Raw genomic sequence first — 14056 nt, 5'->3', positions numbered from 1 at the left:
TACTTAAAAAGAGCCTCTCCAGAGGAAAGGAGCAGAGAAAGATCTCTTCTGAGGAACTGTATATGTTGTTCATTCTTTCATTCATTCTCTTACTTATTCATCCATTCCTTCTGTGTCATTTGCCATGAGTAGTTTAGGTAAGAGATTTAACAGGTGGTTCATTTAGTAAAGGTGCAAAGACAAAGTACAGTGATAAGTAAAACACAAAGCACCCTCCCCATTGCCATTGAGCTGATTCCAACTCATAGCGACATATTAAATGTCTTAATAGAGGTACAGATGAGGGGTTGTGGTCTTTCAGAGCAGGGAGAAATTGCTTCTAGCAAAGGGAAATAGCTGACCAAAGTGATCATTTTTTATTTGTGGCTTACTCGATATTGAATGGCCACTCTGTTTTGGTCAATGTGCAGCTAATATGAAGATGAATTAAGGGAAAAGGGTAGAATAAGAACAATTTTTCAAACAGATAATTTCTGTTTCAGAATTCTTAATGTTTCCTTTTGCAAATGGTTGTGTCTTTATACACTTGAAAATATCTAACATTTATTCAGCCATATCTGATTAATCTATTTAATATTTGTTGTTGTTAAGTGCCGTTGAGTTGGTTCCAGCCCATAGTGACCTGTGTACAACAGAACAAAGCGCTGCCTGGTCCTGCACCATCCTCATAATTGTTGTTATGCTTGAGCCCGTTGTTGCAGCCACTGTGCCAATCCATCTAGTGGAGGGTCTTCCTTTTTTTCACTGACCCTCTACTTTACCAAGCATGATATTCTTCTCTAGGGTCTGGTCCCTCCTGATAACATGTCCAAAGTATGTGAGATGTAGTCTTGCCATCCTTGCTTCTAATGAGCATTATGGCTGTACTTCTTCCAAGACAGATTTGTTTGTTCTTCTGGCAGTCCATGGTACATTCAGTATTCTTCGACCGCACCATAATTCAAAGGCATCAGTTTTTCTTCGGTCTTCTTTCTTTGTTATTCAGCTTTCACATGCCTGTGATGCGATTGAAGACATCATGGCTTGAGTAAGGCGCACCTTAGTCCTTGAAGTGACGTCTTTCTTTTTTAACCCTTTAAGGAGTTCTTTTGCAGCAGATTTGCCCAATGCAATGCATCGCTCGATTTCTTGACTGCTGCTTCCATGGGCATTGGTTTTGGATGCAAGTAAAATGAAATCCTTGGCAACTTCAGTATTTTCTCCATTTATCATGATGTTGCTCATTGGTCCAGTTGTGACAGTTTTTATTTTCTTTATGTTAGGGTGTAATCCATACTGAAGGCTGTAGTCTTTGATCTTCATCAATTAGTACTTCATGTCCTCTTCACTTTCAGCAAGCAAGGTTGTGTCATCTGCGTAATGCAGGTTGTTAATGAGTCTTCCTCCAATCCTGATGTTGTGTTCTTTTTCATAAAGTCTACCTTCTCGGATTATTTGCTCAGGATACAGATTGAATAAGTATGGTAAAAGGGTATAACCCTGATGCATACCTTTCTTAACTTTAACCACACAGTATCCCCTTGTTCTGTTCGGACAACTGCCTCTTGGTCTAAGCACAGGTTCTTCATGAGGACAATTAAATGTTCTGGAATTCCCATTCTTTGCTATGTTATCCATAATTTGTTACGATCCACACATTTGAATGCCTTTGCATAGTCGATAAAACACAGGTAAACATCTTTCTGGTGTTCTCTGCTTTCAGCCAAGATCAATCTGAAATGAGCAATGATATCCCTTGTTCCACATCCACTTCTGAATCTGGCTTGAATTTCTGGCAGTTCCTTGTCAAGGTATTGTTGAAACTGCTTGAATTATCTTCAGCAAAATTTTACTTGTGTGTGATATTAGTGTTAGTGCTCTAATTATTTATAATTTCCACATTCTGTTGGATCACCTTTCTTTGGAATGGGTACAAATATGAATCTCTTGCAGTCAGTTGGCCAGGTAGCTGTCTTCCAAATTTCTTGGCATAAGCAGAGTGAGTGCTTCTAGCACTGCGTCTGTCTGTTGAAATATCTCAATTGGCATTCCATCAATTCTTGGAGGCTTGGTTTTTGCCAATGCCTTCAGTGCAGCTTGAGCCTCTTCCTTCAGTACCATCAATTCTTGACCATATGTTGCCCCCTGAAATGATTGAAGATTGACCAGTTCTTGTCGGTACAGTGACTCTGTCTGTTCTTTCCGTGTTCTTTTGATTCTTACTGCTTTGTTTAGTATTTTCCCCATAGAATCCATCAGTATTACAACTTGAGTTGAATTTTTTCTTCAGTACTTTCAGCTTGAGAAATGCTGAGCATGTTCACTCTAATATTTAGAGAGACTTGCGTGCATGGTACTGTGCTGGTCTTTGAGGAGAGCACACAGTACACAGATCTTGCCTTCCAGGAGATTTGTGATCTAGCTGGAGAGACAAGTCACATATACGAAAGTTAGGTAGTATAAGCAGGCTGTATAGTAGTTTAGAAAGAAAGTCCTGGTGATCTGCTTTTGAAAAATCAGCTATTGAAAACCCTATAGAGTACAATTGTACTCTGACACACATGGGGTTGCCTCGACAGCAACTGGTAAGGTGAGGTATATTCGTTGGTGCCTAGGAGAGTATTATGATGTTGGCAAAGACTATTGAATATACCATGGACTATCCGAAGAATGAAAAAATCTGTCTTGGAAGACGTATAGCCAGAATTCTCCTTAGAAGCAAGGATGGTGAGACCTCATCTCACTTACTTTGGACATGTTGTCAGGAGGGACCAGTCCCTGGAGAAGGACATCATGCTTAGCAAAGTAGAGGGTCAATGAAAAAGAGGAAGACCTTCAACTATATGGATTGACACAGTGTCTGCAACAATGGGCTCAAATGATTTTGAGGATGGGGCAGTGTTTTTTTCTATTGTACATAGGGTCACTATGAGTTGGAACTGGGTTAATGGCACCTAACAACAAAAATGTAGTACAGACACAAAGTGTTATTATGGTTTGAATAAGGGAGAGATTCAGGTTGCTGTGAATAGTTAGCATAGGATATTGGAAAACAGAATTTCAACAGGGACTTGGAAATTGAGAGAAGGAGAAGAGTATTCTTAGGTAGGAAGAATGCAGAGTACCTGAGAATGAACAGATGTGTTCTCTTGTCAGTTACAAGACAGTTCTGGGCCTCTGTGGGAGGCAAGGTTGGGCACACAGATTGGGGCCAGAGGGACATGAAAGCCAAACTGAGATTACCTTGTTTTGTAGTCAGGGGGGCAGAGAGGTTTGCTCATGTGCCATCTCAGACTGATAGATAGTGGCTGTGCAGATGAAGTCTGAGTTCAAGTTCAGGCTCAGCAGGAATGAATATGATACTGTGTAAATGATGTCTGCTGTGGCTGCTGGGAGGTGGGAATGGGGATAGGAGGCGTCGCTGCCACATATATGCCACCCTTCTTGTAGACATTGGGGGTTTGGTAGCACTGGGTCTCCCCCTGACTCCTACACACCATCATTTTGTCATTCTGCAGGTAGACACTGGGCAGAGAGAACTACGTAGAATCCACCCTCTCCCCCAGGAATTTCTACAACCACTAACAAAAGCAGAAACACATTCTACCAGAGGACAGAATAAAAAAATCCAAGGGAGATTAGAGGCATTAATTTAGCTTTGATCTACAGGCCTTCTGTTTGGCCAGAGGTGTTTGGATTATAATTTGACAGTTTCTTAACCTCTCTCTCATTTTCTCTCTCTTTCTCCCTGTCTGTCTTTGATTTTTCTTTAGTGTCTCTTTTTATGATGAAACTAAGCTGGTTAGTACTTAGAATCATAATCCATTTGTATGTAATGCAAGTTGATTTTCTTATTCACCAGGTATTAAAGTGAAGCTAAAGGGCTTTCATTCTTTTCCCTTGTTCTTGATTGTCTGTTTCCCAAAATGTAGGCACACCTTTTTGTTCCCATCTCTGAAGCTACTTAATTCATGGAAGTCAAACAGGCAGAACTTTTTCTTTCCTATATCATCATTCTGTTACTTTCAACATGTAGGTGCTCTCAAGACCATGTCTATGAGTTTCCTTGCTTAAAAGCCACGCAGGTTTTGCTAGTAAGGGAGGCAATTTTTAACTAATTTAAACCTTGTATTGTTTTTTTTTATTGTAGGTACTATAGTAATCATCATTATTTCATTTTTCAGATGGAGAAGTTGAGACACAGAGAGGTTGATTAACTTGTCTCAGATCACACAGCTAATTAGTAACAGAATTGGGATTCAAACCCAGGCAACCTGGCTCTAGAGCCTGTTCTCCTAATCTCAGTGTGATGCTGTCTCTTATATTTAGCTCATTTCACTGTTTCACATTCTGTTGTGCGTGGGGTAGCTATGAGTCAGAACCAACTTGACGGCACCTAACAACAACTGTCTGATCAAAAGTTATGAGAAAAATAAATTCCAGACCTGCTTTGTGATGGAGGTTCTTGCTCTTTGCATTTCTTTTTGCAAAAGTGATGTTAGCAGTTGAGAAAGGCATTTGCTGGCCACAGAGGATGTTTCTACCACAGGCCTGCATTTACAATACAATTACCATAGCCTCTTACCTCTCTACTTCCTGGGAAAGCTGAGGGGAGCAGCTGAAGAAAGAAACTGCCTAGAGCAGCAAGCTAGTTTATGACATACGATTTTGACATTTTATACCGAAATGATTGTGATACTGGTTATTCAGGGGCCTGTGTTTAATAAATAATACAACCTATGAAAGGTGATTTAAGGAGCCCTGGTGATGCAGTGGTTAAGAGCTTAGCTGCTAATTAAATTTAGTAGTTTGAATCCACCAGCTGCTCCTTGGAAACCCACTGGGGCAGTTCTATTCTGACGTATAGGGTTGCTGTGAGTTGGAACCAACTCCACGACAAAGAGTTTTTTATGGGTGGCTCAGTGGTTAAGTGCTCAGCTGCTAACTGAAAGGTCAGTGATTCCAACCCACCAACAGCTCTGCCGGAAGAAGATGTGGCAGTCTGCTTCTGTAAATAGCCTTGGAAACCCTATAGGTGGTGGTGGTAGTCTAAGTGGTCCTATAGGGTCCCTATGAGTTGGAATCAACTTGATGTCAGTGGGTTTGGTGTTTGTTTTTGGTTGTGAAGGGTTTCTAGATAGGGGTTCTGGAGAGTAAGACCTGGAGGTAATGTTATTTACTTTTCCCATTTCATTTTTCAGAAGTTACTGTTGAGTTGTTCTCTAATACATAGTAAGTCGTGTTTTCCTAAATTGAAAGTGCCAGGCCTGAGAGTAATGCTCCATGAATCAAGGCAAGCAGGAATGTGTGCTGTGTCTATGCAGGAGATTCTGTTCTTCAGGCAGGGGAGACATTTATTCTGCCCTGTTAGCAGTGGGGACAAACCCACATCACATCTTCAGAAATAGGCAAAAAGTTGCTTCTCTACAACCTAGACTTTTCCCTTCTAAAAGCTGGTTTGACCTCAGGGATCTTGATGTTGAATGTCGATGGAAAGTGAATCAAGTTTGTGATTGTCACTTTCGAAACCACTTGTAGTGCAATGGATAGGGGCTCGGCAGCTAATGAAAGGTCAGTAGTCTGAACCCACCACCGTCTCCATGAGAGAAAGATGTGGCAGTCTGCTTCTGTAAAGATTAAAGCCCTGGAAATCCTATGGGACAGTTCTACTCTGTCATAACAGGTCACTATAGGGTCACTATAAGTCGGAAGCGACTCGATGACAACGGGTTTGGTTTTCTTTTTGTATGAGCCAGAGTCAACTCACCAGCCCACAGCAATAACATGATGAACAACGTGACTCAATTTGTAGTAGTGTGAACACTCTACTCCTCACAAATATTATCCAGATTCCAGATTCTGCCCTTCGTTTCTTAATTTTCATGCCCTCCCTGGTATCCTAAAATAATTCCATTTCTCCTGACTTGATTGGAATGGCATTGGAAATGTTTTGCACAGAAGTCCTGGAACTTCAGATTATTTTTTCTCCCAGAGATATTTAGAAATTTCAAAGCCATTTTTTTCTGATTACAGAAGTAAAACATATTCATTGTGTCCTATTTGATGTCTTTAATCACCTTATTTGATTTTTTGAAAACACTTATAATTAGCAGCTTATTTTTGTTTGTGGATGTATAATTAATTTATTCATTTAACAAATTGATTTAATTAATTACTTCATTTGTTTCCCCTACAGTAATAATGCAGTAATAACAGGCTTTTTTGGGTTCTTTCCTTTACCTTCAGAGCTTGAAACCATGCCTATTTGCATATACTTTAGAAGTTACAGAAAAGTGAAAGGAAGAAAATAGAAGCCCTAAAATAAACTGTATAGCATGTAAAAGTTGTATATTCAGGCAGCCCTTGCTTTGCATGGTAGCACAAGACTAGAAAAATGACTGTGTAACATGAAACTGTGCAAAATGATTCTAATAATCAACGGGGAAAATTACTGTTGTCCCATGATCTTTTAAACTTTTTTGCCAAATTATTAAAATCTCTGTTGCTGTTGGCTATAAATGTATTATAAATGTACAGGGAAATGAAAAAATAATAAAGCTAATGTTTTTTAGTACACTGCAATTTAAAAAATTAGAAACAGTGAGAATTAAAATGGTTTATCAAGATTAGTTTGAATAATGCTTACCTTCCAGTTGTATAACTTATAATACAGAGCAAACCTCTTTTGTCTTTTAGATACCTGTGCCTATATGAATTGTCATACTCTTTTCTAAGTTTGGATCAGCTTCCAACATTTTGTCCTTTATGCTTTCAATGTCATGAAATGTCTCCTAGAGTTTCTTTTGTGAGGCTTTTTTGCTGTGTCACTTACACTGGGACATCTTCATCTTTTTCGCACAACCACTTCCCTCATCTCTGTTGGTAAGCTCACTTTCGCCAAGTTCTCCTGGCTGCATAGCTGGAGGCTCTGGAACAGCAGTAGCGTCAACATTCCCACGGTCAGCTATTTCATCTATAACTTCATTTACGTTTAATTCAAATTTCACTTTCAGGGATATCACCTTTTTTTTTAAACTCACACTTTTTTCTTTATTATTGTCCTTAGATGAAGGTTTACAAAGCAAATTAGTTTTTCATTAAGCAATTAAAACACGTTATTTTGTGACTTTGGTTGCCAACCCCATAGCATGTCAACACTCTCCCTTTCTTCACCTTGGGTTTTCCATTACCAGCTTTCCTGTCCCCTCCTGCCTTCTCCTAGCCCCTGGGCTGGTGTGCCCATTTCGTCTTGTTTTGTTTTATGTGCCTGTCTAATCTTTGGCTAATGGGTGAACCTCAGGAGTGACTTCATTACTGAGTTAAAAGGGTGCCTAGGGGCCGTACTCTCAAGGTTTCTCCAGTCTCTGTAAGACCAGTAAATCAAGTCTTTTTTTATGAGTTAGAATTTTGTTCTATGTTTTTCTCCAGCTCTGTTCAGGACCCTCTACTGTGATCCTGTCAGAGCAGTTGGTGTTGGTAGCCAGGTACCATCTAGTTGTGCTGGACTCAGTCTGGTAGAGGTTATGGTAGCTGTGGTCCATTAGCCCTTTGGACTAACCTTTTCCTTGTGTCTTTGGTTTTCTTCATTCCCCCTTGCTGTGGATGGGGTGGGACCAATGAAGTATCATCGATGGTCACTTTCAAGCTTTTAAGACCCCAGACACTATTTGCCAAAGTAAGATGTAGAACATTTTCATTATAAACTGCTATGCCAGTTAAGCTAGATGTTCCCCAAGACCACAGTTCTCAGCCCTCAGCCTAGTAAATCGGTCTCTCAGGGAGTTTGGATGTGTCTGAAGCTTTCATGACCTTGTCTTAGTCAAGTTGTACTGAGTCCCCCAGTATTGTGTACCGTCTAACCCCTCACCAAAGTTACCTCAGTGGTATCACTCTTTGTTTATTTGCTGCATTTTCACCTTTGTTGGCCAATTTTTGATTTTTCATTTTTGTAAAATATCATGTAGTCTTCATAAACTTCTGTTTATCTGGAAATGTCCTAATTTCACCTTCATATTTGAGAGACAGTTTTGCTGGATATGTGATTCTTGGCTGGCAATTTTTTTCCTTCAGTTCTTTATATAAGTAATCCCATTGCCTTCTTGCCTGCATGGTTTCTGCCTGCATGGTTTCTGCTGAGTAGTCCGAGTTTATTCTTATTGACTCTCCTTTGTAGGTGACTTTTCGTTTATCCCTGGCTGCTCTTAAAATTCACTCTTTATCTTTGGTTTTGGCAAGTTTGATTATAATACGTCTTGGTGACTTTCTTTTAAAATCTTACCTTATGTGGAGTTCAATGAGCATCTTGGATAGATATCTTCTCATCTTTCACAATAGTAGGGAGGTTTTCTGGCAACAAATCTTCAACAATTCTTTCTGTATTTTCTGTTATCCCTCCCTGTTCTGGTACTCCAGTCACTTGTAGGTTATTTCTCTTGATAGAGTCCCACATGATTCTTAAAGTTTCTTCATTTTTTAAAATTCTTTTATCTGATTTTTCTTCAAATATATTGGTGCAAAGTGCTTTATCTTCAAGTTCACATATTCTGCCTTCCACTTGCTCAATTCTGCTCTTTCTACTTCTATAATTTTATCATTAATCTTCTGACTTTCTGGTTGCTGTCTGTGGATTTTTCCAGCTCATTAAATTTTTCATTATGTTCCTGAAGAACCCTTTTAACTTCTTCAACTGCTTTATCTGTGTGTTCCTTGGCTTGTTCTGCATATTGCCTGATTTCCTTCCTGATGTCTTGAAGGGTTCTGTATATTAATCTTTTGTTTTCTCTCTCTGATAATTCCAGGAATGTACTTTCATCTAGAAGATCCCTTGATTTTTTGTTTTGAGAGCTTGTTGAAGCGATCATGGTGTTTCTTTATGTGATTTGATATTGACTGTTGTCTCTGAGCCATGTGTAAGTTATTGTATTAGTTTATTTTATGTTTGCTTACTGTATCCTCGCCTCTTGCTTTGTTTTGTTTTGATATACCCAAGTGGGTTGCTTGAGTGAGCTAGCTTCATTATTTTCATCTTCGAAACTCTGATGTCCTTATGTTGACTTTATATATAACAGAACAAAATATTGCCTGGTCTGCCCCATCCTCATATGCTATGTTTGAACCCATTGTTGCTCCCACTGTGTCAATCCATCTCATTGAGAGTCTCCGTTTTATGCCAGCCTCTACTTTGCCAAGCATAATGTCCTTCCTCCAGTGACTGATCCTTCATGATGCCATATGTGTCCAAAGTAAGCTAGAAGAAGTCTCGCCATCCTTGCTTCTAAGGAGCACTGTAGCTGTACTTCCTTCAAGATAGATTTATTTGTTCTTCTGGCTGTATATTCAATATTCTTCACCAACACCACAATCCTAATGGGCCAATTCTTCTTCCTTCTTCCTTTTTCATTGTCCAGCTTTCACATGGATATGAGGTGATTGAAAAAACCCTGGCTTGGGTCAGGAGCACTCTAGTCATCAAAGGGACATCTTTACTTTTTAAGATTTTAAAAAGGTCATGATACATATCTGTTACTTATGTAGCATTTTGTGGACTGAAAAGCTAGAAGTGAAGTTAGTACTCGATGCAAGTACCCACGGTTAGCATACCATGGTAATTGAAATTTGAATTGTGTTGTTGGGGGACTGGGGTTATTTAACTAAACTGAGATATCTGAAATTCACAGATACTGGAAATGGGCAAAATGAGGGAGGGCAGTCTCAATTCCAGACTTTATTTTATGGATATATATGTATTTTTTTCTTTACCAAAATGGGGATAACTTTATGCATATGATTTTGTAACTTTATATTTTCGCTTAATATTATACCTGTCAAAAAATAGAAAGCTAGACTTCATTTTTTATTGTGTAGTTATACCATAGTTTATTTAACCAATTCTTCTTTTTGGACACTTAAGCTTTTTCTATTTTTCTCAATTATAACAATGCCGTGCCTGCAATGTGTATACAGTGTTCTGTAACTAAATCTTTGTGACAGTAGTTATTAATTATTTGGAATGACTGTATTTCTAAGTAGTACAATTGCTGGCTGAAAGGGTAAATACACTTTTGAAACATTTTCATATGCTTCCAAGTTGCTTGACAGAAAGATTTTCCCACTTAGACTCCTATCTAGTATAAATTGGTAGGTACTGGTGCATGTTTCCTTTGCCCTTGATAACATTGGCTATTATCATTCTTTTTAATTTTTGCTACTTTAATAGGTAAAATGTATATCTTATTTTAATAATTAGTTGTTTTGGCACTAGTTAAGTTAAATATTTTTCATGTGTTTGTAGTAAAATTTTTGATTTGTGAAATGTTATTCTGGCCTGTTTTCATGTGGTACGGGTTTTCTTGTTTGTGCACATGTATATCTACAAGTGTATGTGCATATGTGCGTCATTATGTACATATATGTATGCATATGTATATATGCACACGGACTCCATTCACAGGCATATACATTCTTGGTTTTACCCACAGATTATAAAGAGTATCTTTGGGCCTTAGCTTGGTAAAGATGACCGTTAGTTTCCAAATGCTTTTTTTAACAAAAAAGAGAATATAACCCATGACCTAGGGAAAATTCTCGTTAATTTTTCATTACCTGATTTTCAGGAGATGAGGTCAAAAGGAGCTAGTAGGGCATTCAATTATGTGCTTGAGTGTGTTGGAATTTTTTTTTTTTAACTTAGGTGTACAATATTTTACTTGGGCTTGTTTTTCACGTGCATTGAAGTGTGACTAAACATTTTTGGGTACTGCCATTATGTAAAGAAGAGGCCCAGTCTTGTTAAATATTCCTTCATCAACTTTGTAGTTAGCCAGTTATGGGCGGTGAGGAGCCCGTGAGGGCATAGGCTTTAGGTATTGGACAGAGTGAGGGTGGATGGAAGGCGGGGGCTGGGGGAATCTCAGGACTGGGGTGCTCTATTGCTCATTCTCACTGCTCTAAGAAAAAAGTGATTGGTTCAGACTGGTTTTTGTTCAAATAATTTTGGATGGGTCATTAGTGGGGAAGGAGGGAAAGTCCTGTGACTGGACCTCCGTTCATCTGAGGACTAAAGGTTCTTTGTCACAAGCCACACAGACCTGGAGCGCTGTCCTTCTGGGAAGCGGTAGAGGGCTGAGATACAGTTTAGAACCAAAGGAATAGAGAAGGGTTTTGATTTCTTTTCAACACTAGGTTGGGGGTAACGGAGGCTCAGGAAGAAAGATGTCCACTGAAAATGTGGAAGGGAAGCCCAACAGCCTTGCCGAGGGAGGACATACCCGGAGCTACACTTTTCTCAGGGTTGTTCAGCCTGTATTTAACCACAGTATTTTCACTTCTGCAGTCTCTCCCGCCGCAGAACGCATTCGATTCATTTTGGGAGAAGAAGATGACAGCCCTGCACCCCCTCAGCTCTTCACCGAATTGGATGAGCTTCTGGCTGTGGATGGGCAGGAGATGGAGTGGAAGGAGACAGCAAGGTGAGTCTGGGCTGATTGTGTGTGCTCCTGACCTGGGGAAACAGGTGCTGGGCAAGAAAGTTGCATCTGCAAGCTCCTTTCTCTAGCCTTACCGCTTTGAATAGCATGGTGTTGGCTGGAATAAGGACAAAAAGCATTCTATTTCTTTTTCTCTAGTACATCGATATGGATGCAATGCACCCTTTCTTCACTGCTGAAGCATTGTTTCATTGATCTGTGTTAATATTTTGTCCTTTATGAAAAATCAGGAGTAAATCTCCATTCATACACCCTTTAAAATTAAATAGCAAAACATTTATTTTAAAAGTAAAATAATTGTAAAGCAAAGTAGTTTAAAGAGATAATAAACTCAAGCACCCAAAGATGGCACCAAGAGATATATCACTGAAATCTTGTCTGACTTATTACTCCTTCCCTCTTCAGAGGGAGTTTGCAAAGACAGTGTTTGTTACACGTAAAGTTGCTATTATTTCAAGTAAAAACCTGTCATGTTTTAGATGTCCAGCTAGAATCAAGTAGGTTTACCTGAATTTGGGGTTTAGAGACCTGAGTTCAATTTTAGACTCTGTCGCCTTTTAGCTCCATGACACCCAGTTTCTTAAAGCTTTGGTTCAATCATCAGTGAAGAATGGATAGTAATGCTATATAAAATATATAATATAATATGTATGTAAATACAATATTATCTCTACATGTAATTATATAATGTATTTGTATATGCGTATGTATGTTGGATATGTATGTATATATATACATATATTTATATATGGACTTGCTTTATGAATTGTTAAGCACTACACAAGTATCTCAGGTTTTATTAATATCATGATAACAGCTTTTCTATATATGTGTGTATAGATGTGTGCACGTGTACACACATCTATACACACACACTCATATATGTATGTATATACTCAAGTAAATACTGCAGACAAAATCTACTTCTGTGTCATATGATAATTATGTAATATAAAGACTTGGATATAATGAAGCTATCGGACTCTCATTGTCATTACATCGAGATTCTGGTATATTTTACTTTAACAAACAAAAAAATGTTAAGACATACCTTTTAGTGTATAATTTAATTCAAATCAATTTAATTCAAGCACTATTTTTGAATACATACTGTATGTCAGTATATTTTGAGTAAGTACTGTGTGTTTTAGGTATTGGGAACACTGTAGTGAACAAAAGAAGCTTATACATAGATCATTGTATTTTATTGATAAGTTTGAAGTGAATTCAATATAATGTCTTAGAGCCAGGGGAATGGGACAAACCAAATCATTATCCCAGCTTTGGGTTTAAGAAAAATAAAGCAAAGGAAGGTGAAAGTTTTCTCCTGTGGCTGTAGTTGGAAAAGGTATTTGTATCTGTGCTGTTTCTAGATAGATTAATCTGGAGTTAGAAGGAAATTATTTTTATCATCTCTGATCAGTATGAGTAGATGAGCTATACAGAAAGAAAAACCTAATAGCTTTTCCTTTTTGAGATGAAGGCTATTTTAAGGCATAAAAGAAAACTTTTATTTTCTGAGGTGTATCTTAACAGCTTAATACATTATACCATTTATAATCAAGCTTTCATCAAGTTACTTGGAGTTTTTGTAGTTTTTTTGGTTACTCAGACATATGCTTTATAGGTTTATGGATTTATTTTTATTCCTGCATTTTAAGTAGCACTGAGTATTTTCAGCTATTTGGGATTGTTAATAGGGAAAAAGCTTCATAAATTAATTCATTTGATAATGGTGTAGAAGATTTTATTCCTCACTCAGAATTTCTAGATGTCGGAGCGTTGTGGAAACACCTGCTTTTAAAGTTTAGTAGAATCCATGAATCATATTCATAATTCCATGTCTTAAACCCTGTCCAGAAAAAAAAAAAAATCCGTTTTACCTCTGTCCCTCACAGTAGTATTATAGAAGGAGATCTAATCTTTTAATTTTTTTTTTATTGGATAATTCTCTTTAATATTAAGACTACTTCTATAGTAGGTGTGCTTGTTTTAACTCTTCTGTGTGGTAGTTAATGGACATTATCTCCTTCTAATTATAAAAGCTTTCCATAGCACTTTTCTGTTTCTCAGTCTTTAATGCTACTTCTTGAGCTCTTCATTCTTCACTCTTTGGAGCCTCTTTCTATAATGCAGTAAGTGTTTCTCATTCGCCTCTCTCAGCGCCAATAACCTGTATGTATAAATCCTCTATAATGTACACTTTTAGTCATAAAACATGCTCTTAAAGAAGGCTTCCAAAGCAAAAATTACTACCAGTGTCTCCATTTCATTCTTTTATTCCCCTTCCTTCTGATAGAAAAATATAAGGTCAGAATTGTACTTGGTGCCACCTGAATTAAATGTTGGGAGATTTTGGTCTAGTCTTGGCTTTGCTGCTCACTAGCCATTTAACTTTGGGTGAGTCACGTAGTCTTTCTGAACATGAGTTTTCCCTTCCATCAAATGAGAGTCATATTGGACTGCATTGTCTCTAAAAACAGGCTTTTAAAAATAGCTCTAAAATTCTGTTTCTGTGTGTGTACACCCATTCCTCACTTACTGTCTTGTTATACAACATTTTGATTTTATGACAATAGTAGAAAATCTAC

The 14056-nt window shown here is 38.0% G+C and overlaps 1 protein-coding gene across 3 annotated transcripts in view; it reads left to right on the top strand.

Moving 5' to 3' along the window:
* SLC4A4 (solute carrier family 4 member 4) overlaps positions 1 to 14056 on the top strand; it is a 392825-nt gene that overhangs the window by 146961 nt on the left and 231808 nt on the right. For all 3 annotated transcript variants that reach the window (XM_064285722.1, XM_064285721.1, XM_064285720.1), the window contains one exon: positions 11312 to 11447. In XM_064285722.1, coding sequence (XP_064141792.1) covers positions 11312 to 11447 — 136 coding nt within the window. The remainder of the gene's footprint in view (positions 1 to 11311; positions 11448 to 14056) is intronic.

The sequence above is a fragment of the Loxodonta africana genome, chromosome 5 (assembly GCF_030014295.1).
Source record: "Loxodonta africana isolate mLoxAfr1 chromosome 5, mLoxAfr1.hap2, whole genome shotgun sequence".
Classification (NCBI taxonomy): Eukaryota; Metazoa; Chordata; class Mammalia; order Proboscidea; family Elephantidae; genus Loxodonta; species Loxodonta africana.
Note: the sequence above shows the minus strand (reverse complement) of the source record. Positions and strands in the feature narration are given on the sequence as shown.